This window comes from Bos mutus, chromosome 4 (assembly GCF_027580195.1).
Source record: "Bos mutus isolate GX-2022 chromosome 4, NWIPB_WYAK_1.1, whole genome shotgun sequence".
NCBI classification, from domain to species: Eukaryota; Metazoa; Chordata; class Mammalia; order Artiodactyla; family Bovidae; genus Bos; species Bos mutus.
The window spans coordinates 4,267,476-4,293,992 of NC_091620.1; the positions used below are offsets into that span (position 1 = coordinate 4,267,476).

The window sequence follows — 26,517 nt, forward strand, 5'->3', positions numbered from 1 at the left end:
CGACTGAAGCGACTTAGCAGCAGCAGCAGCAGCAGCAGCAGCTACCATGTTTATGTGGGTCATAAATGAAAGATCTCAATGTGTAGTCAGATGATTATTCAAAAAGACAGTATTGGATTTAAAGGTTCAGAATATTTTTTAGGAACTTTCTTGATTTGTAGTTAATCTTTATGACATCATATTATTTCTAGAACTGATTCTTACTGGTTTCATATGCTTTATTAGCTAATTTTAAAAAATTAACTGATAAGTTCTAAAATCTAGTTATTTTAAAAATTAGGTGACATTTATTGAGCACAGATCCTTGCTTGAAACAGGTGTCTAAATAGTTAGGATGTATTAATTTCATTACTCAAGGGTAAATATGTGTGTTTGGTGAATAATTTAACTGCTAGTTATTATAAAGCACTAACATTTTTTAAAATGTAGTTTTTCTTATTTTCAGGGTTGTGAGCTTTTGCATTAGAATCATAATTGATTTTGTGTTTATAGTTTATTAGAAATGCCGAGATAAAATTTGATGAAAGCAAATGTAGTTTAAAATTATAAAGCAGGGTTGTGTGTAAATATAAAATTAGAATAATCATTTGCAGTTTTCAGCTACTTATAATTTCAGTTGTGCAAACATTTGTATCTGATACTAAAAGAAACCTTGTATTACTTGAAGTCATTACAAAGAGGATAATAAAATAATTTGTGAGAAATTAAACTAAAAGTTATATAATACTCTGAGGATGGTAAATATTACTGAACTGCCCTTGGAGCAGTTTTTGCGAGGTGTAATGTTTTGTTATTTTTAAGGTGGGTTATGTGTACAGATGATGGGAAACAGGCTAGAGGTTAGTCATATGTGTGATGTAATTTGAGAAATAGTTACTGCCATTTAACATGTGTCTTTAAGCCCCAGTGCTGGTTCTTAAACTGCGTGCTCAGTTGTGTCTGACTCTTTGCACCCTGTGGACTGTAGCCTGCCAGGCCCCTCTGTCCATGGGATTCTCCAGGCCAGAAAACTTGAATGAGTAGCAGTCCCCTTCTCCAGGGGATCGTCCCAATTCAGGGATTGAACCTGCATCTCCTGCACTGGCAGGCAGATTAAGTTACAACAGAGGGTTTTTTCTGAAGTGCTTCAAATTATTACTGGGAAGGAGGCTAACTCTAGACTGGCTCCTGTTGTTTTACATACACCAGATTTTTTTTTAGTTTTAAAACATCTTAATGAGTATCAATTTTTATATAATTTTAAAAGTTATTTTTCTTTTACAGTTATTTCCAAGTTTTGGATATATTCCCCTTGTTGTCCAATATATCCCTGAACCTATGTTATACCCAGCGGTTTGTATCCCCCACTCTCCCACCCTTATTCCATCCCTGCCACCCTCTGCCTTGTAAGCACTGGCTTATTCTCCATATTTGTGAGTCTGCTGCTTTTCTGTTACATTCACTAGTTGTATTTTTTAGATTCCACATATATGTGATTTCGCACAGTATTTGTCTTTCTCTGTTTGATTTATTTCACTTAGCTTAATATCCTCCACATCCACCTACATTGCTGCAGATGGCAAAATGTTCTTTTTTATGGCAAAGTACTATTCCATTGTGTGTGTACATGTATATACGTCTTCCTTATCCATTCATCTGTTGGTGCACATTTAGGTTGCTTCCAGTCTTGGCGGCTGTAAATACTGCTGCTGTGAACATTGGGGTGCGTTTATCTTTTTTGAGTAACATTATTTCTTTCCTTTTCTACTCATCGATTCTGCTTGGTTTTTTAGTCAATGTAGATGTGGTTTCGTGACCACTTCGTCTCTCATGTGCTGAGTGTTCTGGATAGTGCTAGTCCTTAAACCATAAAGCGTATGAGCACAGGCCCACAAAGCCTAGTTTCCTCCTGAAGAGAGAATACTGTTGGGGCTTGAGAAAGCCCCTTGGGGATTTCCTACTGATGGCAGTGTACCCTGCGGGCTCTTTCTTGGTTCTTTTCGATAGAGGAGTTTAGTCTTTATTTGTTAAACTGAATTTTGCTTTGTAAAGTGACCACACACACACCAATTGATAAAACATATGTTAGGAAGGCTAGCTTCAGTTTCATCATAGGGTCTGTGTGAATCAGTGTGCTTTCTTGCTGCACAGGATAAAGATTTGAATTACAGATTGTGTCAAGCAAAGCAAAGTGCATTTTGACTTTGTCTTTCCCCTGCCTAAACCCCTTTAATGAATTTCCATTGCTCTGCTCCTGGACAGCTTCGTATGCTTACTCGTCTTGTGTGAGAAGCAGATTCATGTCTCTGTAGAGTCCCAGTCATCTTGTGCTCAGTGGAACCAGTCTGACCCCGGACCTCGTGTGCCCAAGTCCAGATGAATAGTTGTTCAGTGCGTGTGTGCAGGGATGTGACTGTGTGCTGCCTTGCTGTTTATTAGGCACCTGTGTGAAACAGTATAGAGAAGGGGTATATCTTTTGCACAGTAGAATTCCATAATCCACATTTAACTGTACAAGAATTCAGGTGTATCAGTTGACTAGAGAGTAAAAAAGGCAGACAGTAGTTGGAAGTAGCTCTAGGTTTTCAGATTTTAACGGGATTAGGATACAGTTGGTATAAATGTGAAGGTATTCCTTCTCCTCTCTCAACACTAGTAAACTTTACTTTCTCTTGTTCTTAAAACTTTGTTTCGGGCTGTGCTGTGTCTTTGATGATACGCATAGGCTTTCTCTAGTTGCGGTGAGTGGAGGCTTCTCGTTGCAGTGGCTCCTCTTGTTTGGTAGCACGGGCTCTGGGCACGCGGTGAGTGGAGGCTTCTCGTTGCAGTGGCTCCTCTTGTTTGGTAGCACGGGCTCTGGGCACGCGGTGAGTGGAGGCTTCTCGTTGCAGTGGCTTCTCTCGTTTGGTAGCGCGGGCTCTGGGCACGCGGTGAGTGGAGGCTTCTCGTTGCAGTGGCTCCTCTCGTTTGGTAGCGCGGGCTCTGGGCATGCAGGCTCAGTAGTGTGGCCTCGGGCTCTGAGCAGGGGCTCACTCGTTGTGGCACATGGGCTTCCCTGCAGCATGTGGGGTCTTCCCAGACCGGGGATCGAGCCCGTGTCCCCTACATTGGCAGGGGGAGTTTTAACTCCTGGGTCACCAGGGAAGTCCTCAATTTTACTTTCTTAATAGTCTATTTTGTTGGACAGTTTTGTAAAAACTTGAGAATTCTCAATTTAGCACTAGTGTGCCTAGAAACTGTACTAAGTGATAATACCTGCAGTCTTAGAATTAAACAATTAGAGAGAACTCTAGGGGCCTGGCGGGCTACAGCCCGTGAGGTCAAGGAGTCGGACATGCCTGAGTGAGTGAGCACACACAAGCTACGCTTAGTGTAGCAACACTAATATTTTAATTTCCTGTTAATGAATTTTATTTATAGAATTGAATAAACATTTTCTAAAAACAAAGATTTGAATGTCAAAGTAATATCCTAAGAAAGGGATGCCTTCCTTTTGATCGTTTTGGAAACTCCCGCTCAAGCTCTCAGCAGCGAGCCAGCGCGCCTTGTGTCAAGTCAGCCTCTGTCCAGACGGTGTTTTTCCTTCATTCCTTCGTGCATGGGATTTAGTGAAGTGCTTTGTCATTTAGGTTTCTGTCTAAAAATTAGATTCACGTATTTAATTTTAGTTACAGATATAGCCATTAGTGCTTTCTTCTCACTTAAGCCTTTATTCCCAGGACTATTTTATTTTTTCAGGTCAGAATTGTGAATCTTTTTTTAAACTATAATATGTCTCAGTTGATAGCACACATATCAGAGAATGAATCCTTTTCATGCTTACTTTCATATCAGAATATTAATCTGCTGAATGTAAAATGTGCCTTGGAAGTAGTGACTGCTTACAATCGCGGACAGACACAGGAAGAGAGCGTGTGCTCAGGAATTCAGAATGCCTGTCGGTCCCTCCTCCCTTTCAGCTCCTTCTGTCCTGTCCAGTCCTGGCATCTAGCCACCTACCGTGCCCCAGTCTGCTCCTGAAGTGTTTCCGTTCCTGCCAGGACCTTTGAGTGGGATTTTGCAGGACAGTGTGGTTTTCTCTTTTGTTTTGTTTTTGCAGGGGAGTGGGGCTGGGGAGACTGTTCACCTTTCTGCAAGTAGGCTTGTGTTTCTGTGTCTGTTAGAATTCTGTTCTGAGTTCCAACATCTGTGTTTTACACGTTAGTTTCATAGGTTTCTCTTTCCACAGAGGCTGTCTCTGATGTTTTTGTCATTAAAGTTTTAAGTCCTTTCCTTATCTGTAAGTATGGTTATTCATTTATGTATTTGTCCTCAGATTTGTTGTTTTTAAAAGTTTGTCCACTTAAAGTAACACTGGAGTGTTGATTAATGATATTTTCAGAAGTGTTGCTTTGAGATTTTGCTAATGTAATTTATTTTCAGTGTCAGATAAAGCGTATGGATAAATTTTAACTCCCATTGTGAAGATTCTTGACTTAGGGTATTTTAAAACCTATTCATTCATTTTGCATTGGTGTTTCTGTCAAGGCTGGTATTTCAGGGTAGCTAGTTAAATACTTAGTAATTTGGCTGCTGAATAATTTCCTAGTGATCTTTGTTTAAATTAAAACTAAGTTAAGTTCAGAAAGGACTAGCATGCCGAGCTTGAATTAGTCTTCTTAGTGATGCCTTTGTGAGGTAGACCCCGATACCTGGGGCTGAGATTTGTGTCTCCCGTGTGATTCCAGCACCTCTCAGGTGGGTCTGACTGCGCTGTGCTTCCATGGAGCAGGGGGCCTGGTATCAGGTGGTGGTGATTGACACTTCTGGATGTGTTTTATATGGCGTTTCATGCAAATCATGTTTGATGAGACTGCTGCATCAAATTACATTTCTTTCTGATTACAGCCCTTGCAGATGTGAATCCAGACTTTATTCCATCTAGGAAAAAGAAGTCTTTCTTTTGAACCCTCACTGTTTTTACAACTTGCCTTCAATGCTCTGTAATTATTAGCACTTAAGATGGGGAAGTCATGACGGGCATTTTCTCTGATCAGATCTGTGAGTAGTAGCAGGCAGCTGTGGGAGGAGACTCTTCCCGCTGTCAGACATTGTCAGGCTTGCAGCACGAGAATGCATTTTAAAATGCAGGTGACATAATACCCAACATCCTCCATTTGCTAGTGGGTTTCTGATTAATCATGATTACCATACATTATCATACCATCAAATTTAATCATATCAGTGAATTCCCATCTGCAGCAGTAACAGGAGCAGCTTAGCACTGTGGTAACAGCTATTAAATATGGTGGCTATAAAGCTGAGCGCCCCGTGGACTTGACTGCGTGCCCTGTCAGCGTGCATTGTGTGTGCTGAGTGGAGAGACGGTGGTGCGAGTCCACACCCGTAGCGCGAAGGCAGGGAGTACGCAGGTGTGCTCAGTCTGAACTCCTTGTGATCCCATGGACTGTAGCCCACCAGGCTCCTCTGTCCATGGGATTTCCCAGGCAAGAATACCGCAGTGGGTTGCCATTTCCTTCTCCAGAGGATCTCTTGCACCTCCTGCATTGGCAGGTGGATTCTTAACAAACCTGGGATCCCATAGGAATACTCAAGAGATCAAGTCAAGCCATTAAGTCTCAGTGTAAAAACTGCACTGTTAAAGTGTGATATACTATTTTATTTAATTTTGGGCTAAGTAAGAACGTCAAATTGAGTTGAATACCTTTCATAAATCCCGAGATATATAGTTCCATTGTAGAGTAGACTTAAACTTTGAGTATGACTTGTCCATCTGTAATTTAATAATTCAGCCAATGAAATACAATAGCACAAATTTTCAAAGTCTTAGAATGACTTCTGTGCAAAGAAAATCTCTGTCCTATTTTTACTGATTTCTCCTGCAAAACATACCATTTTTTAAATTAATGTTATTTTTCCTGGAGTCCTTGAAGAGCCATAGTTCTTTTCAGATAAATTTCGAAAGTGACCTTATTTTAAAGTCCCTGAAAGCGCTTCTTACAAAAGACTAGAGGTTTTTTTTTTTTTTTTTTAACTTGTGAAATTTAGTCCTTTTGATGCACAGTCTGATCTTTCACAGCTACACACAGGAGCGTCACCACTGCCGTAGACAGGAGTTCTGTCTCCCCAGACGACATTGTGTGCCGCCTCTTGTAGGCAGCCCTCTCCCAGCCCAGCCCCTGGCAGACCCTCATCTGGCTTCTGCTTCTGAAAATGTGGGTGAAGGGAATCGCGTGCCGGGCTTCGTTGTGGGTCCTGCTTCCTGCACGCAGCGCAGTGCGTTGGAGACACGTGTACCCCTTGTCACAGCAGCCAGGGGCTGTCCTCCTGCACGGACCAGCAGTACTCCTTGTGCAGTGTGCCCCCGTTAGTCTCCCCAGTTGCTGTTTGGCCAGAATTCTCTGTGGTCAGAGTGGGTAGTTAGGAGGGCGGGTTGTGAGCCACATGGCAGATACGTTCAGATGAGAGTTTTGAAACAGGCTGCATGCTTTCAGTCCATGGAGCTGGTCCTGCTGCTGTGCTCAGTCCTTGATTCAGTGAGGAAATACCGTCTTTCTGGAGCACGTACTAGTGACTGATTGGTCAGTGGAAAATGAAGAGTATCATTGAGTAATTACAGTATACCAGATTTTGTGCAAAGCTTGCATTCCACAACCTTAAGAGGGTATCATTTTCTCCACTTTACAGATAGAGAAACTGAGTCTTGGAAAGGGTAAAAGGTTCAAGTTCACATAACTGGTGCAGGAGGTAGGATTGGAACCAGGTCAGTCTGAGTCTCTTGATCGTGCTGAACCTTCTCCTTTTTTCTGAAAATATTAAAACACACCTCAGTAAACTGGAGAAAGATAATTGCATCTGGTAAGTTGACTCATAACCATAACATATAAGATTGTGCTTGTCAGGAGTGCTGCAGTGGAGAGAGTCCTGTGTATGGTAGGGCCTGTCATTGGATGAGCTTGTTAAGAAAGGGTAAAGGAGGGGTGAGAGGCAGGGATAAAGAGTTTTTCATTTTATGAAAAAAAGTAGCAAATAGTCTTTAGTAGGTTCCTCAGAAGCAGTATTTTGTACTGAAGTGTTACAACTTGCGGTGCCTGCTCCTCCTTGAACCAATAATGTTACCATGGCGCATATAAGTTCTGGCCCCCACCCCAGTAGGAAACCTAGGGCTGGCTGCTAGGAATATGGTGCTTCGGAATGTTTAGAATGCATCTGCAAATAAGCGAGTACCTTCTAGGAAAATGAATGTAGACATTTAAACAAGGCATAACCTGAAAGAAAAAAGAAATCTATGGGAAACACTGAAATAAGAGGATTAACATTGTGACAGTGGGCTCTAATTTTAATTGTGTTGGGGGTCACCAGTGGTCTTTATTCCTTGCGTTTAACCCATTTAATCAGAATTAACTGAGAGGCATTATTTAGTGTCTTTTGGTTTCTTATATAGTTCTTTGCATTTTAAGTGAGATTAATAAATGAAAACACGTTGAAGCAGCAGGCTGTAATTTATTGAAAGATTCACGAAGTTTCAATGACATTGTTAAGGTATTCAATTAGTCTTACTAAAATATACCAACTGACCCTTTCAGGGAAGCTGATAAGTCACATAATAGCTATTAGAACCTCTTTATTCTTTGCATTATACGATTAACTTTGTGCTAAGCAATTTATGCAAAGTTTTCATCTTTTTTTTTTTTTGTAACCAAAGTTATCAGTTCTTCCTGAATAGGATTAACATAGATAACATCATATAATTAACAAGAGATGCAAAAAGGAAGTACAATTTGTATAAGAATTATATGAGGAGGATGATAATTTCTTACCTTGGACTTTTAAAGGGATTAAAGGAAAGCAAAGCAGAGCAGTTACGTGAAAAGATCAAGGCCGAATGGCAGCAGTGCTAGAAACTCTGTTGAGCGAGGTTCCAGCTCCCTGATAGTCTTAGATCCTGCATTGGCTAGAGGTAATTTATTACCCTTTTACTTGTGAAATGATAGACATCATTGAATGACTGTTCACATCAAGAGAGCGCCCGACTTGGGAACCTTGGTACCTGAGGACAGATCGGTCCGGGAGAAGCAGTGTGTGAGAGGAGAAAGCACTTTTAAGCCAGGAGTCTGACAGTGTGAGTTCATGCCCTATTTATTGCCACTGGTGGTGGTATTCACTTGCTCAGTTGTGTCTGACTCTTTGTGAGCCCGTGGACTGCAGCAAGCCAGGCTTCCCTGTCCTTCACCGTCTCCTGGAGCTCGGTCAAACTCATGTCCGTCGAGTTGGTGATGCCATCCAATCATCTCATCCTGTCGTCCCTTTCTCTTGCCCTCAGTCTTTGCCAGCATCAGGGTCTTTTCTAGTGAGCCGGCTCTTGGCATCAGGTGGCCAAAGTATTGGAGCTTCAGCTTCAGTATTAGTCCTTCCAGCGAATATTCAGAGTTGATTTCCTTTAGAGATTGACTAGTTTAATCTCCGTGCTGTCCAGGGGACTCTCAAGAGTCTACTCCAGCACCACAGTTCAAAGGCATCAGTTCTTCAGCACTCAGCAGATAGTCCAACTCTCACATCCGTACAGGACTACTGGAAAAACCATAGCTTTAACTGTGCAGACCTTTGTTGGCAAAGTAATGTCTCTGCTTTTTAATATGCTGTCTAGGTTGGTCATAGCTTTTCTTCCAAGAAGTAAGCGTCTTTTTACTTTTGTGGCTGCCGTCACTGTCCAGTGATTTTGGAGCCCAAGAGAGTGAAGTCTGTCACTGCTTCCATTGTTTCCCCATCTGTTTGCCATGAAGTGATGGGACTGGATGCCATGACCACGGTCTTCATTTTTTGAATGCTGAGTTTTAAACCAGCTTTTTCACTCTCCTCTTCACCTTCATCAGAATGTTCTTTCGTTCCTCTTCGCTTTCTGCCATTGACAGTGTGACTTTGGCTAATTCAGTTTAACCCTGTAAACCTGAGCTTCTTCATCCCTTAGGGGAAAAGCGATTGGTTCTGCTGTGTATGAAAAACACAGTTGCTACTAGGGTTATCAGCCAGGATGCGAATGAGGCTGCATGTAACGGACAGCTCGGGTAACAGTGACTTAGAAACCTGCTGTCATATTTTTTGCATAAAAGAGAAAGTTCTTCCGGGTTGGTGTAGCAGTTCTGTATTGTTTCCTCTGTTGTTATCGGTTCTGTGTTGTCATTTTTTCCCAAGTTTCGGGCTGAAAGAGGAGAAGGAGCAGGAGGCAAAGGCATGTGCCCACTGAGGCCGCCCCATCCAGCAGCCAGCTCGTCTTGTCTCAAGGCGGGTCTGCTGATCTTGCAGCTGGGCACCCTGTTGTCCTTCCATTACTGAGCGAGAGGTGAGAGTTTATACTAGGGAAGCAACGCGCAGGCTTTTCCACACGGACAAAATACATGGTCCGAGGTTAAGTTGTATAAATAGAGAAAAAGAAAGTGACATGTGTATTCAAAACAGAACAGAAAATGGTGAGGGAAAAATGGTGTTGTGAGCTTAACGATACCTATTTGTTAAAGTATTTTATACAGCCAGTACTTACTGGTAACAGTCGGCAGCTTTGGGGACCTTCGAGCTGAAAATTTTTCTGTTTAGATATCCACACTCCAGTTCTGTCGCCCATCGAGGCGAATGGAGGCAGTTAGGGGCCTGTGCGTCTCCCCAGATGGTCTCCCTCGCGTCCAGCACTGGCTGACATCGCCAGAGAGGGAGCCCTTGTCACTGTGTATGTTGAGTATCAGCCACTGTCTGTCTGTCTGTCTGAACCATCTGTTGTTTTACCTGCCCTCTTCCCAATTCTGCTTCCACCTGGCTCTCCTGCAGGTGTTTGTCGTCCTGGAAATGGGCTTCTTCCCAGTTGGACAGGATTCGTTTATCGTTAAGCTGGCTCTGTCCCGGTTTTGGCCTCCCTCGTTTGTCCTCCTCAGGGTGGCTTTCCTCTCCTTTGGGGCCCGTGTGTGACCTGCCACGACCTTCCCTGGCACCCGCTGCCCCCACCTGGCTGTCCTAGGTTCCCGCACCTTGCCAGTGTCCCTTAGTTTCAAGGTTAAGCCCACAAAACCCCTGTCTCCATTGTTACTCTGTTGAGCCTCTTCCAAAGGCAGAGATTTCCTTGTTTACTCAGCTTGAGTCAGCTGTTTCTTTCTAAGCTGTAGATCGCATCTGTGGCCGTCCCTCCTTTTATCAGTGTCTCAGGTTGATCAGATAAGCACCCCTAATTTGTTTTGCCCGTTCAGGCCAGCTGTGGAATCTCCACGGCCGTCTGACTTTTGCCTTTAGAATTTACTGTTTTTCTTGACTCTAAAGCATGCACACGCTCTCCCTCGAGTCAGACACTGAGACGGAAAAGGGGGTACGAACGGAAGCCCCTGCCCTTGCTGTTCACAGCCCGCAGTCGGCAGCGTTGTGGCTGGGCGTCCCTGTCTGTCCTTGGGGTGAGGCCTGGCTCCGGTGCGTTCCCGCCTCGTGCTTTGTGCAGGGCGGGTGAGTGCTCAGAAGAGTGTCACGAGCAGGAGCTGCCCAAGCGGAGCTCTCTGTAGTGTGGGCAGCAGAGCCTGGAGGGTCGGGGTGCATGGCTAGGAAGGGCACGGGGGGTGCAGCACAGGAGTGGTGGAGCCGGGCTGGCATAGAGTTTCTGGTCAGAGGCCCCCACCCTGGCCTGACCTCCGGGGGCGGGGGCGGGGCTCCGCAGTGTGAGTCCGACCTGAGTTGTCCTTCCTGGGTAGAATGTGTGGCTATGGCAGGGAGTCCTCGGTGAATCCGCCACCGTCTGCCAGGGTGGCACATGCGTTGCTGGGATGTCTGGCCCTGGCCAGTGAAGGTGGCATGGCGACGGCCCCGGAGTGCCCAGCATGGGAGCATCAGTGGAGTGGACTGACTCCACAGCCCTGAGCCCTCGGTGGCTCACCTTAGGAAGCTTATTTCTCACTCAGGTCCCGCTCTGGGCATCTTCCTCTGGCCCCCGGGTCTCTCTCCAGCCCTGGCAGGTGGGGAGAGAGGGAGGGCTATCCGTTGGAAGTTGTCTTGGACTGAGTGGGCCTGTAGCCGGCCCCCATCACCTGTGCTCGAGCGCCGTCTGCCAGAAGGTGGTCGCGGGGCCATGTGGCTTTAGGATCGTCATGTGTTTTCCAGAGGCATGGTTCTCCAGTAGGCTCTGCAGCCAGGAGGAGGAGGACACTGGCCTGGGCTGTGCTCCTTCACAGCCGTGTTGGAGAGTACCCACCCACTTCCCACTTCCGTCTGTTCTGCAGGGAAGGTCCCTCTTCTCTAACCGTAGGGACATGGTTGCAGGGTGCGGACGCGAGTCTCCAGGTTCGTGTTACCTTCTCTCTAACCGTATGACATCATTACGTGCAGGTTACAGCATGTTGCTCTTCTGAAGTTAGGTTGGGGGGCAGGGGCTGTCGGTCTTGGCTGCTCTCTGTTCTGACTGCCCTGTCTGTGCTCCGAACCTACCAGGGTCAGGAACCGGGGGCCGGTCGCCGGCTCCTCGGCCAGCACGGCCTGCCTCCCTCCCTCTCCTCCCTGAGGCTCCCGGCCGCCCCGACTGTGCTTCCCGGCACCGGGCACTGGGTGTGCTGTGGTGTCCTCGATGGGTGTGGGCCTGGGACGCGCGTCCCTCGGGTGTCAGCACCTGGGAAGAGCCTGAGTGTCAGTGCAGGAGACGGAGGTTCGATCCCTGGGTCAGAGAGAGTCCCTGGAGTAGGAAGTGGAAATCCCATAGACAGAGGACCAGGTGGGCTACAGTCCCTGGGGTCACAAAGAGTCTGACGTGACTGAGCAACTAAGCACAAGCCCAATATAATCATTAATTATGTGAATAATAAGCTAATACAGCTGTAACGTGTGTGTTTGTGGGGAGTGCCGTCTGTAGGAGTACCATGGAGGGTGACAGTGACAGGCATGATGAGCCGCTGCTGCTTGCTGGGTGCTCCTCAGTGCTTGCGTGTGCTTCGTCTTCCCCTGTGAGGTGGGTCCTACCCGTCTCCCCTGTCCTATGGAGCAGGAAACCGAGGCCCAGAGCGATTTGATGGTGTGTGTTGGGCTGTGAGTGTGATTGTAATGGGAGGGCTGGGAGACACGGGCCGAGACTGTCAGTCCAGCCCTGGAGTCCACTTTCTCAGTCACTTATGCTTTAGGCTGGAGGATCGTTTGGAAGTTCCAGTTCCAGGTAATATTACTGATGCAGAAAGAATTCTGCGGCTTTGCTGTGTATTGCTAAAGGACAGCTGAATGCATGTGTATGTGCTGTTAGCGCAGGGCTGATCAGTAAAAGAGAAGGTTTGGGGGGGGAGTTGAAAATCACAGTCTGAAGATTCCAAGGGGGGCAAGATTCATGATCCCGTATATGTTCAGTTTAATATCAGAAATTGTCCTTGCTACTGCTAAGTTGCTTCAGTCGTGTCCGACTCTGTGCGACCCCATAGACGGCAGCCCACCAGGCTCCCCCGTCCCTGGGATTCTCCAGGCAAGAACACTGGAGTGGGTTGCCATTTCCTTCTCCAATGCGTGAAACTGAAAAGTGAAAGTGAAGTCACCCAGTCGAGTCCAACTCTTAGCAACCCCATGGACTACAGCCTGCCAGGCTCCTCCGTCCATGGGATTTTCCAGGCAAGAGTACTGGAGTGGGGTGCCATTGCCTTCTCTGAAAATTGTCCTTAGAAGTTAGAAATATTCAAAATAATCTCCCAGGAAATCTGAAAGTGCTTAGAGACCCTCAGGCAGCTTGAAATTTTTCCTGAAAACTAGCTCCATCAGTCTCCTTCGAGCTCATTCTTGTAACTCTGTGACTGCTTCCTTTTAGGAAAGGCTGAAGGGGTTAAGGAGAGGATGTGTGCCCTGATCTCCTCCTCTGCAAAGTGAAAGTCAAAAAGTAGCAAGCTTCCTACTAACACAGTGGGGAAAGCCAGTGTGTTTCTCCACGGATACTTTGCCTAATTTGTCATGAGAGAACCTGGGTTTGGGCGGACTTGAAATCACTTGTGTGACAGAAGGAGAGAGAAGGTTGTAAAGAGCCCCATTGCAGCAGCCACATGACCAGTGCCATTCAGAGCTTCATCTGCGGGGGTGAGACTTGTGGCTCTAAGGTGCATTTATAAACAAAAGGCAGAGTTTATAAATAACCACAGATGGCAGAGGAAGCCTGAGTGTTTTCCCAGCATGATGTGAGCCTGATAGGAGAAATGCTGTGAAGTATTGTGACTTCACATGTTAAGTAATGAAGAAAGCTGTGTTTGTAGGCAGGACAGAAAGGTTAGGAAGTGCTTCAAGCTTCTCTGAACTGTGAGCAGAATCAGGGAAGCAAGACAGAATCCGCCACTGCTGGCTTCTGGGGAGCTGAGCGGAGGCGGCAGCTCTGGAGGATTCTTTGGCACCTGGGGCTGAGTTCCGCCTTCCAGGTGTTGACGGTACAGCCAGCAACACTGCAGACCTCGTGTGTCCTTCAGTGGCCACTCGGGACTGAAGCGGAAGTGGGCTGGGCTGGGCGGGGTGCAGGAGGCCCTGGACGAGGGACTCTGAGAGCGTTGCTTCTGAACAGTGGAAGTTAAGCTTTGTCTTACTTCTTGGGGGCCGACCGGTGAGAGTCTTTAAGTCAGTAAACGTTCCGGTGAGCGCCGCCGCCTTCCCGTGGTTCACCCGGATCAGCACTGAGGGCTGAGTGGAAATAGCCGTACAGGACTTTCTCTCTTTCTCAGAAAACGCTTTTACTCTTCCCATCCTTCTTTCTGATACCGTTTCTCTATGTCTGTCCTCTTTTGTCAACTCGCTAGCATAGCAGTGACTGATACAGCTAATGAGCTGTGAGTCCTGAAGTGTGCTAACCGTAGTTCAGATTGAAAGCTTGTTAGCAAATCAGTAGTGTAATAGTTCCAACTGCTGTTGTAATTCAGCATCTTGTTCGTGTTTTTTACGTGAAAGCTGGCCAAATGCAGTATCAGAATGTGAATGAAAATTTCTAGAGTACTGCTAACATTAGCCTTGAGCACATGATTCATGGCAGAAAGTTCTCTGTGGATGGAGGTGCACCTGGGGAGGAAGCTCGAGGGGCAGGAGCATGGGAGAGGGTCGCAGGCAGCCAGGGAGCCTCAAGGGACGCTGCTGGGCCCATCAAGAGGAAGGGGAAGCTTGGCAGGGGTCTGACGTGGCGTGTGTAGAGCTCCACCCAGCAGTGCCGGGTTCTGTGGGGATGCGGGCTTGGGGGCCAACCTTGGCCCGGGCACACACAGTGTCTCCCAGGACAGACCACTGGCAGGAGAGTGAAGGAGGGACAGGGAAGAGGGAGTTTCTGAACCAGGGGCTTATGAGAGGGCTCACATTTTGGTTGAAACAGAAGCACAGAGTGAACATCCTGAAGAAGTCAGGATGTGGACATTTGTACAAAATGCGATGGTTTCCAGAATTCATGTTTTGCATAATAGTTATAAACTGTGATTTTCACATCTGAGTCGGGAAAGTGTCATTTTTAGAATCCCCAGATTTAGTCATTTTGATGACTTATATGCACTGAAACTTCCCCTACTGTATTTTCACTTGTTTTTCTTGGGTACTAAAATCTGTGATTAAAAAATAAAATATATAATAGTGTCACGTGATTGGATTCCCTTGGCTGTGAAGCGGGGCACGTCCCTCTGCCCTCACCGTGAGTCGGGGAGCTCAGGCGTACAGGGTGGGAGCTGGGGCGGTGGAGGCTGTGGCCGTCACGTCTGGTCTCCGCCCGTCCTGCCTGCGACACAGGTGCTCGCGCCAGCTTCACAGAGTGACTTGACTCCCGTGCCGATGGCTGCGGCCACTGCTGCTGCCCCGCGGGAGTGCACTGGAAGCAGGGGCTCTCGCGTGGAGACTGAGTCCTGGGAAGGAGGGAGGGTTCTCTCTCCCTCTTGTGACGGTGCCCAGACGCGAGCCTCGGTGCCGACTCCGGCTGGGCCTCACTCATCCCCGGGTCTCCCACCACGTGCCCTTGGGGCTGTCAGACTAGCCAGGGAGGCAGGGCATCGACCCCAGGTCCCGGTGACAGCTCCGGTAAGCCCCCCCAGGTCCAGCCCAGGCGTCTCACGCCCACTTCTCAGCACACGGGTGGGCCGGCCAGAGTGAGGGCCTTTCCTGGCACAGCCGTCCTCCTGCCATCGACGGGCACTTCCACAACCACGGGGCTTTCCTGAGGCCTCTCGGGGTGCTGTCTGCCCCGCCAAGCCTGCACCCAGGCAGACCCTGCCCTGGTGGCCTGACGCAGGCCATACACACTGGCTTACACGTGATCCCCGTGCAGTTATCTGAAGGGAGCTAACATTTCTTAGGATGCTGTAAAGGTTGAAAAAGTTTTTTTACTTGTCTTCAGGTATGTGTTAATGTTTTACTATTTGTAAGCTAAAACCTCATGAAAAGTTCATGTGTTTTATTTTTATAAGGCTTTAAATTTAGTGGTTTCTTTTACCTTTTACACCCAGTGCCTTGTTTGAGGCTGTGGTGTATGTAGTTAATGTCTCTTACCTGTCCCTTCTGTGTTGGTCTCTTTGAAACTGTCTCTTGGTGCTCCTCTTCCGGAGGAGGGACAGGCAAGTATACTCCATAGTAGGCTGAGGAGCAAGCTGTGCAGCTGGACCCTGGTTTTACTTAGGTGAGCGTTGCTAATTTGTGTATCACATTGCACAGATGGGAGGCAGCATGACCAGTCAAATCTTGTCGTAAAACAGAGGGCAGACAATTTTAAATTTTATTATCTGGGCCACTCCAAGAAAAATGATTTAAGCATTAAAAAAAAATGATTGGACCTTGATTGCTAATATGTTATCATCCAGAAAGTTTTGAAATACATTTACATGTGAGGAAGAAGGTCTGTAAAACTACAGACAGGATACTAGTGCTGTATTTCATAAATACTTTATTAATAATTGTTCTTTCTAAGTTACTTGACAAAATACCCATGTAAATGCACACTACATATTCATTGACTGCACACAAAAATACGAGTCGTTTTAAAACGGGGGGAAGAGTGGCAGTGGAAGGCAGAAGGCGAGTCCGTGGGGATTCCTAGTGTGGTTTGACCAGTCGGTGTCCATGTAGGATAGCTGCTGCTGGTAGAAATAGGCTTTTCCAGCATTGTATTGGGTTAGTGCAGAAGAGTAAATATTGAAGAGCATCCATATCACAGCATCATATTCGAAGTTTCAAATTAACATTGTGATAAAAATATGTACATTTATTAGGGGTACAAAAATGTGATGATTTAGTCTGAGAGTATACGGTCATGTATTCTCAGTTATAAATCCGACATTTGTCAGTTCCCAGTATTTAATGCTTCAGTTGTGTCTTAATTGGTGCCTTTATCTAGAATGAGAGGTGATGTTCCCTTACGTCAGATGCCAAACATTGTAAGGTGAAAGTGTCCTCGGTTTCACCCACATAGACACAGACTTCAAGAATTCCATCCTTGCGGCTTTCTGACCACATAGCTCTGTGTCTGTCTATGAAGAAGTCATGTTTGTGTCTAAATATAGTTTTGTTGATGTCATATAGCCAATGGTCTTACAGGTTTGTGATGTTTATTCTGGTGTTCATTTTGCAGTATCCTTAAAACACTGGATAGAGCAGCTGTTTAAAGAGAGAAGGAAAGCAAATGTAGTTTGCAAAAGTGTTTTCAACATTGTAATATAATGCCACAGTTAGAGAGACTCGCTAGTTGTATTAGTAATAAAAGGACAGGAGAATCATTAGAATTTCAAGTTTGTGGGAAATGTGATTTTTTTTTAAAGTTGAGAAATTCTTAATGAAGTGTTATTAAATGATAGGATATATAGTTAATGAATTTCTGGAAAAATAAGTAGGAAAAAATGGGGCTTTCTTAAGTAAATGTATTTTTTTTTTAAAGTAAATGTATTTTTAAAAATTCTCCATAAATACTTGGAAAACCAACTGAAAAATGACTTTTTAAGAATCAAGATATAGTTGATTTACAATATTAGTTCTGGGTGTATAATATAGTGATTTAAAATTTTTATAGATGATATTTCACTTAAAGTTATTGTAAAATACTGGCTGAAAATTATTATAAAATACTGGCTGAAAAAGAAGTAAGTAATTTTAGGTTGTTTTTTTTTTTTTTCTTTTGTAAATTTTTACTGGTAATGTGTTCTTGAAAAATGGTAATCTGTAAGAGTTCAAAAGTTTTTAGCCAGTAGAGTCTGACTGTAGTATTTCTTTTGTAGTAATGTGGTTTCTTAAACATTTTCCTAAACATTTTCACATTTTCCTATTTCATCAGACGTGGCTGATTTTTGTTACAGTACACATTCAATTTCTTTTTCTTCTTTTGAAGTAAAGCAACTTCATAGCTGTGGCTTATGGTCCTTTCAGAAAGGTAGCAAAGAATAGCATGTTTGAGAAGATAAATGTCAGGAACGCTGGAAGTAGACATTTAGTCTTTCAGATTAATGGGCAAGAAGGTCAATAATTGCGTGGATTTCAGTAAGCTTAAAATACTCTGCTGGTTCTGTAGTACTGTGCAAACATTGAATTAATTTTTAGGTGTTGCATTTTGATGGTTGACTGTTTAATTATGGGAGAGATATACAAAATCACCTATTTTGTAACATGAGGTTGTATATAGATGGGGGTGGGGCTGCAGGAGATCAGTTACTTGATGTTTTCAGAGGAAAACTCAAAACAGATACACCTTTCTGAACATTGCCGTTTATTTTCCCGCCTTCCATCCTGTTTTCCTGCTGTTCTTTAGGGCCCTCCAGAGTTCCCGCAGCACACACCTGGCCCCGTCCCCAACAGCTTCAGCCAGCCCCCTCGGCTTCCTCTTCAGGACCAGTGGAGGGCCCCGCCCCCGCCCCAGGAGCGAGACCCTTTCTTCTTGGGAGGTAAAAGGGGGTGCGGAGGACGGGAAGAGAGCTGTGTGGGGTCCTGTGCCTGGCCACGTTTATGCTTCATCCGCGCTCAGCCCCCAGCCGGAGCTTCTGTGAAGAGTGTCCGGTTTCTGTGCCATAGCCTGCCTGTCATTTCAGATGCTGTGATTGGCCACTAGTGGCATCTGAAATGTGAAGACCTCACAGGAAGGGGGCCGTCATCTATAGAAAATAACGAAGGAAGCGATCTAGAAACAGGCAAAACCTAGAGTTCTTTTCAGATACTCACCCCCAGCCATCACTTGTAACTTTTGTCCTTAGTAGGACAGTACATAAAGCTGATTGCTACGGAGTGTTCTGTCTAACTAGAGGTAAGTAATGTTGTAACTCCCCTCAGTTTCAGGTGAGCCGAGGTTCCCGAGCCATCTCTTCCTGGAGCAGCGAAGTCCCCCGCCACCGCCACCTCCTCCCACGCTCCTCAGCAGTGGTCACCCTGTGCCCACGCCCAGCCCGTTGCCGTTCACCCAGCCCGGCCCAGCGTTCAGTCAGCAGGGGCAGCAGCCTGTGTTCCCCAGAGAGAGGCCCGTGAGGCCAGCCCTCCAGCCGCCAGGGCCTGTGGGGCTCCTGCACTTCAGCCAGCCGGGGTCTGCGGCTACGAGGCCCTTCATCCCTCCTCGTCAGCCCTTCCTGCCAGGCCCGGGACAGCCCTTCCTGCCCACCCACACGCAGCCCAGTCTGCAGGTGAGTGGCTTGTGGTTCAGAATCCAAAGGACAAGCTCCACCTTTTCATTCTAGTCTTTTGAGATGTGGAGAGTGTTTAGAGAACAGGGGCATTAACCTTAATGTACTCTTGATTAAAGACAACTTTCTTAATATTGCTTCTTAACCATAGGAAAAATGGAGATAGTGATTGTCATTTTTTGGGGAAATGAAAAAATTCAGTATTAAGATTTTGTAAAGGATGTTCTATATACTGCTAATAAAATTACGGCATATTTTGATAATACCTTCGCTTATCACTGCAAGATTCTCAGAAGGTTAACAGGAAGTCGGGTTCTTTGTCAGATCACATTCCTGCAGTGTGTAGTGGGGAAAAAGGGGTTGCTGCTGCCTCCTTATTTGAGAGATTAGTGTGCCCTCTGCTGGTGGTTTTTTCATCAGCTGCTGGAGTGTGCTCTCATCAGAGCGTTTCGTCCTGTATTTTAAGTTTCCTCTTGAGGTGTGTAACGATGATGTGCTTGAACTAATTGTTTAGAAACCACATAGAATATATACCTGAAATAAAAACAGGTAAACGGTTATTTCTTAAGATGTTAAAGTAAGATAAACATTTTCTTCCTAAATTATTTTATTAAAAAACTATAATTTTGGAATTCCCTGGTGGACCAGTGATTAGGACTCCTCTATTTCTGTGCTGCAGGCATGGGTTCACTTTGGTTCCACCATCTAGAAACAGCCCAGCTGGGGTGACACATTGTTCAGTCTTTTCAGTGCTTGCATCCCCATGATGCTTTCTTTCCCCAGTGAGCTTGTTGCCATCTCTCATGGTGGTGAGTATCTTTCACCAGGCAGACGTTGGCATTATCTGGCTCCCCAGCTCAGGCACGTGCTGGCTCTTTCAGTGCGTGGGGATTAGACAGTGTTGCAGAGAGCGTCCCTGAGGTTGTGTCTCCTTCCTCCTCAGTTATTTCCTCAGGATGCATTCCTGGAAGTTCAGTATTTGACGGTTTAGAGCAGATGGAAAATGCCAGATAGTAGCTTTTGGCAAATTACTGCCTTTAAGGTATTATTCACCTTCATCAACCAGTCTGAAATGAAATTGGTGCCACTTGAAGTTCCTTCTGGTGTTGGGTCTTCAGGGAAGTGGCTGCACTGGAGCGTGACTGGTTCACACGTGGTAAACTGTCGTCTCTCTCTCTTTTGGCCTGGAAGGGGCCGCTGCACCCCCCGCTGCCCCCGCCACACCAGCCGCAGCCGCAGCCGCAGCCGCAGCCCCCGCTCCAGCCCCCGCTGCAGCCCCCGCTGCAGCCGCCCCCACCGCACCAGCCTCCGCACCAGCCGCAGCAGCACCACCACCACCTCTCCGTGCCGCCCCCTCCGCTGATGCCTGTGGCTCAGCCCCAGTTCAGGCCTCACATGCCGGCGGCCCAGCCTCAGCCCAGCAGCAGCCGGATGCAGTGCCCCCAGCGCCCGGGGCTGCGGCACGTGAGTGTCCCGTGTCCTCAGCCAGCTCCGGGAATGCCTGTTCTGGCGCAGGACTTTGGTGTATCTGCCTATTTCTGTAGTGATAGATGATGAGGTTATTGATTGATGCATAACTTTAGAGAATATTTTTGGGTGATAGTCATGCTGCCTTTGCCAGTGGCTTATTACTTGCTACTGAGATTCTTCTAACTCCTCAGGCAACTAGTGCATATGTAAGTGAATTCAGGAAGAATTTATTGAATATCCTTTGTTGTCAGGCGCTACTCTAGTTCCTGGCAATAGACCAGTGCATAGAAGAGATGCATTTCCTGCCTTCATGGAGCTTAATCATTGGGGAGAGCCACATTGATTCAAGTGCTGTCAGCAGATGTGTGGCTTGTCAGGCGTCAAAAGAGACTAGAAAATGCGTGTTGCTCTGAAATTCAAAGATTAGTCATCATTACTGTCTTGTCCCCCATTAGATGGACGCATGCTAAGTCATCTCAGTGGTGTCCGACTCTTTGTGACCCCATGGACTATAGCCCACCAGGCTCCTCTGTCCATGAGATTTTCCGGGCAAGAGTACTGGCATGGGTTGCCATTTCCCTCTCCAGGGGATCTTCTCCACCCAGGGATCGAACCCGGGTCATGTCCATCGCAGGTGGATTCTTGTCTGAACCACCAGGGAAGCAAACCTGTGTTTTTCTCTAAGTAACGTTGAGACTAAAATGATACAAAAAATTGGAAAGAATTTCCAGATCTGGAAAGGAGGTGCTTTGTAACCTGGACTTATAAGCAGAGCGGCAGACGATGCCCTCAGCCTTGCGCTGAACTGCCTTGGGTGCTCCCTCGCTGGCTTCTCACAGATCTGCACGCTCCTCTAGGTGTGCGGTCTGTTGAGAATCCTGAGAACGAACATGACTGACAGGTGTCCTCTCTGATGAAACCTTGGGGCATCTTTCTCCTCCAGAGTGTAGTTTTTTTAGGGCACTAACTTAATGCTTCGTTCTTTGTTCTAACTGGAATTTAGGGGCCCGTTGACCATGGGGTGCCAGTAACCCAGCTGACTCCTCATGCAGGAGTTGATTGCTCTGTTGATTCTGTTAAAAAATGTCCCAGTCCTGTAAGGCAGCCACTGCAGTCATCTGGTGTAATACGCATCAAGAGGAGGCTGTTCGCAGGCTGGTATGGTGCCTTTCCCAGTCCCAGGGCTTAGCTGTAGGCTATGCTGCTACATAGAACAAGAGACATTTATGTAGGAAGAAAAGGTTTACCAGCGGGACAGTGTCCGCCTCCCAAAAGAGAAGTCACTCACTCACTCAGATTAATCTCATGTGCCCAGTTTCTTCTCCCGAGTCTCCAGTTGTGATTAGAATTTCTTTCTTCCTGTGACAGAACACTACTTCTCAGAATGTGACCAAGCGACCAATGCAGCAAATGCAGCCAACTGCTCCGAGAAACAGTAATTTGCGTGAATTACCGATCGCGCCGTCTCACGTTATAGAGATGAGTACCAGTCGCTGCTCCTCCACACCCGCGGCTCAAGTGAAACCCATCATGAGCACGTCTCCCGCCCCGAGGCCCGGGGTGGGGCCCAGGAACACACAGGGGAAGGCCGAAGGGAGAGCCAAGCCGCTTAGCCCTGTGGGTCAGCCTAAAGAGGAAGCCAAGACCGGAGCAGAGGTGGGGCTTCTTTTTCTTTTTAATTAAAAAATAATACTTGGTCTCAGACAAGGAGATCTTACAATCAACCTGTACCTCTTAGGTAAGAGGTAAGCACTTCTTCCTGTTTAGAACACACTTAGCATCCAGTGTGTTCTTCCCAGAACCTTCCCACGTTCTTTTCACTGGTTTCTCCTTGAAGCCTAACCACCATATTCAGAGAAGGCAGTTTCATTCTCACTGGCCCTGTCTTAGACTGTGTTTATGTATTTATACAGTTGCAGTTACATGTTGCACAATCTGTGTATATCAGGAATCTTAGCGGACTACTTCTCTAAAAGGCCCAGATGATAAATATTTCAGGTTTTATAGTCTGGATGGTCTCTCAGAATGACTCAGCTCTGCAGGTTTAGCGCAGAAGCAGTTATAGACGGCCCTGCATGGATGGGCGTGGCTGTGCGCGGTGAGCACTTTGTGTGAAGAGTCGGTGCTGGGCCGAATTTGGCTCATGGGCCTTGGTTAGCTGACCCCTGACATACACGCTTACGTTCCTGAGACTTGTTCTGCTTTTACACTGTGAACTACCAGAAGAGGACCGGCTTTACTGTGGACCTTTAAATAAGACAGGGTGGGTGTATTTTGTTTTGAATTGTGTAATTATTGCTGATTTCTAAGCAGGTATAAATAGGTAAGAATAAATAAAAATGCACGTCCGTGTTCTACGTGATTTCCGATTGAGATGTTATTTGATACAGTTCTGGTTGCTTGGTTGTGTTTTGCTTAGAGGTGGCTCAGTGTTAATGCAGTGTTAGTCATGAAGCTTAAAACTTTTAGGGTATTTCTTTCCATTAGTAACATGTATTAGCTTACTCCTGGGACAAGCCTCTTCTGTCCATTGGTCTCCTGTCCAAGTAATGAGTGTGCTTATCTAGCACTTCCCTGCAGCTTCTCTCTGGGTTCCCCTACAATTACAGACACGGAGGCTGGGCAGGGTCTCGTGTGACGCAGCTTTCACAAAGCCGGGGTGTCCGGTGTAGTGCAAGCTGGGGCACACCCCTGAGCAGCCCACTGCCATCGCCAGCAGAGCGGCTCTGGGCCTGTGACTTCACGCATGCTGCTGGGTGTGTGTGTCAGAGATGTGCCAGAGACCTGTATGTGAAAGTTATGCTAATTTATAGTAGTGTATAGAGTGTAAGAAATAAGTATTGTGTATTCACTTAATGTTAATCGACTTCATGTATAAAAGAGTAATGGCACAAAGACTTTCTTCAGGTAAGAATACAAGCAAGTCGTGTTTTCTTATTAGATTGTCTTCTAATAAATTATTGTAGCAGCTGTTAGGGTAATGCTTCCAAATCAGAGGTGTAAATATAAAGTAAAAATATTGAGCTAACATTTAAAAACATATTATTAGAAAAAGGATGACATTATGGTTTTAAAATCAATATATGAAAAAATAATGTAGATTTACAAAGTGGACTGAGATAATTTAGAAATCTTTGCTAACAGTTTTATCTTGCTTTTATTTTATGTAGGTAGTTCCTAACTCACGTATAAATGGATTTGGCTCAGAAAAGTGAGGTCACACACAGTTGTATGATGACAGTGGCTAAGTAAAATGAGCAAGGTGGCTTTTGAGGCTTGCTGTTGGGCAGTCTGCCCGTCCCGTCCGTAGTGGCTGGTTCAGTAGGCTTCTGCGGACGCCTTCCCTAGAGGAAGACGGGCACTCCGTGCGTGACGTGGACTTGCGGGTGGCCACAGTGCAAGTGGGGTGGAACCAGGAGTGCGGTTTTTTGTGGGGGTTGTCTTCTATTTGTTTTGCTTAGGTAAACGTGAAATGTGATTTCTCTTGTATTCACCCAGTTGATAAAGATATAATAAAGGACAAGTCTGTTTTGAAATATTTCTACCTATATTTTTGAACATACTGTAACTGTTTTTTGATTCCTTGGGGAAAAATCCGAGTAGGTGGTACCTGTCCTGCCTTTCAAACAGTGCGCCTTCTGGACCTGTTACTGCTGCCCCAGAATGACCTGGCTCTTGGGCTTTTTGAACATCTGTTTTCCTGTCTTCCCCTAATGTCCCTTCCAGCTCTGTGTAGCCCTCATCTAGCTTCAGATTTGCTGTTTGAAGTTAGATGGCTGAGTTGGTCAGAATTGCTTCTGAGATGCAGGTAATGAGGCTTTGGCTCTGTGCCTTGTAGGTCCAGTGCACGGGCCCTGGGGGCACCAGCAACTCTTCAGCGGTATTTTAGCCTTACGCTGGTGGTTTAGTCGCTCAGTCGTGTCTGATTCTTGCAGCCCCATGGAACTGTAGCCCGCCAGGCTCCTCTGTCCCTCGGATTCCCCAAGCAAGAATGCTAGAGTGGGTTGCTATCCCCTTTTCCAGGGGACCTTCCCAGCCCAGGGATCGAACTCGGGTCTCCTGCGCTGCAGACAAATTTGGTCTTTAATCCCAAACTTGTAAGGTTTATCTGTTAGCAGTGGGTTCTGGGCAGATTCAACCCTGTTATATTCTCTTGTAAAGGGTCTGTGTGTGATGACATCTATGATTTTTTAGAAATAAAATTATTACAGTTTTAAACATGCTTAACTTCTAATAAAGTTTCCTCTCTGAATGCTTTTTTTTTTTGAAAATTATTGGACTTTATAAAGATTATTTTGATAGACTTAGAGTGGTTTGAGGCTGGCATATTAAAGGCATCCCTTATATACCATTAATATTCCAATACTGCAATTGGCAGCATTTTGATTCTGAGGAGAGTGCATGAGTTCAAGGTCAGAGAGATTGACTTGGCTGTTCATTATAAGCAATTATTCTGTGACAAATGAGTTTGAGATCAGACTGAAAATTCTGTACGAAAAATCAATAGTTCTAATCAGGCCCTTTCAGGTCATTTACACCCACCTTTTGTTGGTTCGTCAGAGAAGAGCCAGATAAAACCTGTGACAGCAGGGCCTCCCTGCTGCTGCAGTTTCCATTTCAAACATATTTTGATATCATAAATGAATAGTTTAATTGATTTAAAGTTGTAAATGAGTGGAAATTTACATTATTTAATTTTTAATATTCTGATAAGATTTTCCAAATTAGCTTTAGCTGTGTAAATTTTTTTCCCTCCCCCGGGGAAGGAGTTCCACTTAAAGTGTATAGGCAGATTTGAATGGTTTCTTTCAGATCCTGAATTAAAGGGTTTTTAGAAAGTGCCTTTTCTTAAGTTTGTTGAAACAGACTAGAACCGTAGCTCGCCTCGTACTCCAGAGTAAAGCACTTGTGTTTTTGGTTTCAGTTTCCTGATGAAGACGAAGAAACGAGGTTGTACCGCCTGAAGATAGAAGAGCAGAAGCGCCTGCGAGAAGAGATCCTGAAGCAGAAGGAGCTGCGGCGGCAGCAGCAGGCGGGCGCCCGGAAGAAGGAGCTGCTCGAGAGGCTGGCCCAGCAGCAGCAGCAGCAGCAGCTCTGCGCCCCGCCTGCCCCCGCCGCGCCCGGCGAACCAACGCCCGCCCCGCCGCCCGCCAACGGTAACCCACTGCTCCCCTTCCCGGGGCCTCCGGTCAGACCCAATGTGAAAAACAGACTCCTCGTCAAAAACCAGGATGCGGCCGTTGCAAACGTTCCACCAAAAACATCGGGTTTTGTGCCGTCTGGTGCTCACACACAGTATCCAGGGCAGCAGATGAAACCACTGAGACACTTGAGACAGGCCAGAACCATACCTCAGAGTCCAGCTCAGCACAAAGCCCTGCAGGCAAAGCCCGCCGATGCGGAGGGGCCGCCGCCGCCCTCGCAGGCCGCTCGAGCCGCATCCCTCCAAGGCCGGCCCCCGGAGGCCAAGCCCGGCGCCAAGAGGACTGTCATGCACCGGGCCAGCAGCGGCGGTGGAGACGGGCCGCACGTCAGCTCCAAGGTCAGGGTGATTAAGTTGTCAGGCGGGGTAAGTTGACGAGGTCACCAGGGCCTCTTGGACTCTGTGTTTCTCCGAGTGTGTCCCAGCTCCCAGAGAGTCTGTGAAGGTGGGGTCAGGTCACCCTCTGCGGTCCCGTGGGCAGCCCCTGTCCCCAGTGCTGGGACCCCTGCTTCAGGTCTCTTTGAGTGTTAGTGGAAAACCAGTGTGACAATTCCTAAAGTCCCGTTTTAGGAGTTTTGTAGAATTTTTAACTTCTTTTTGTAGATAATTTATAATAGACTCTTCAATTTTGTTTTAAAAATTAAATTTCCTTTACCACAAAAGAGGTAATCTATTGCGTGTAGCTTTAGATTTAGCGGTGCCTACGGGTGGGGAGGGGACAGTGTGTGTTGCTTTTAAGCAGCTTTGTCCCAGACACCATTTCCTGTCTTCCAGTTCAGGCTGGTTGCCCTACCCCTCCATCCCCATTTGAGGAGAAAGGGGATCGACCAGATCCTGGCATGTAATCACGGGGGTCTTCCCGCAGTGTCCTTCGGAAGTGGGGCGCACGTTGCTCCTCGCCTCACCTTAGCTCGGAACCCGTCTTAGAGCGTCTGTAGTGAAGCAGCCTGCCTCTGCAGTCTGGGTAAACCCAGCGCTTAAACCGAGCAGACTGGCTGCAGACAGACCCTGCTGTAGGAGACCCTCCTGTCAACCCGCGTGGAATGCTGTTGTTGTTCAGTCGCTCAGTCGTGTCTGACTCTGCGACCCCATGGACTGTATAGCTGGCCAGGCTCTTTTGTCCATGAAATTTCCCAGGCAAGAGTACTGGAGTGGGTTGTCATTTCCTTCTCCAGGGGATCTTCCTGACCCAGGGATCGAACCTGCGTCTTCTTCATTGCAGGCAGGTTCTTTACCACTGAGCCACCTAGTGCTTTCTTAACCCTGCCGTGCAGTCTCTAC

General features: G+C 46.5%; 1 protein-coding gene across 1 annotated transcript in view; it reads left to right on the forward strand.

The window, feature by feature from the left end:
- The window catches only part of RBM33 (RNA binding motif protein 33), a 111,525-nt gene that overhangs the window by 56,793 nt on the left and 28,215 nt on the right, over positions 1 to 26,517 (forward strand). The window contains exons 11-15 of the mRNA XM_070368986.1: positions 17,705 to 17,837; positions 18,220 to 18,563; positions 19,755 to 20,027; positions 21,402 to 21,689; positions 24,958 to 25,602. Of these exons, the coding sequence (XP_070225087.1) occupies positions 17,705 to 17,837; positions 18,220 to 18,563; positions 19,755 to 20,027; positions 21,402 to 21,689; positions 24,958 to 25,602 (1,683 nt within the window). The remainder of the gene's footprint in view (positions 1 to 17,704; positions 17,838 to 18,219; positions 18,564 to 19,754; positions 20,028 to 21,401; positions 21,690 to 24,957; positions 25,603 to 26,517) is intronic.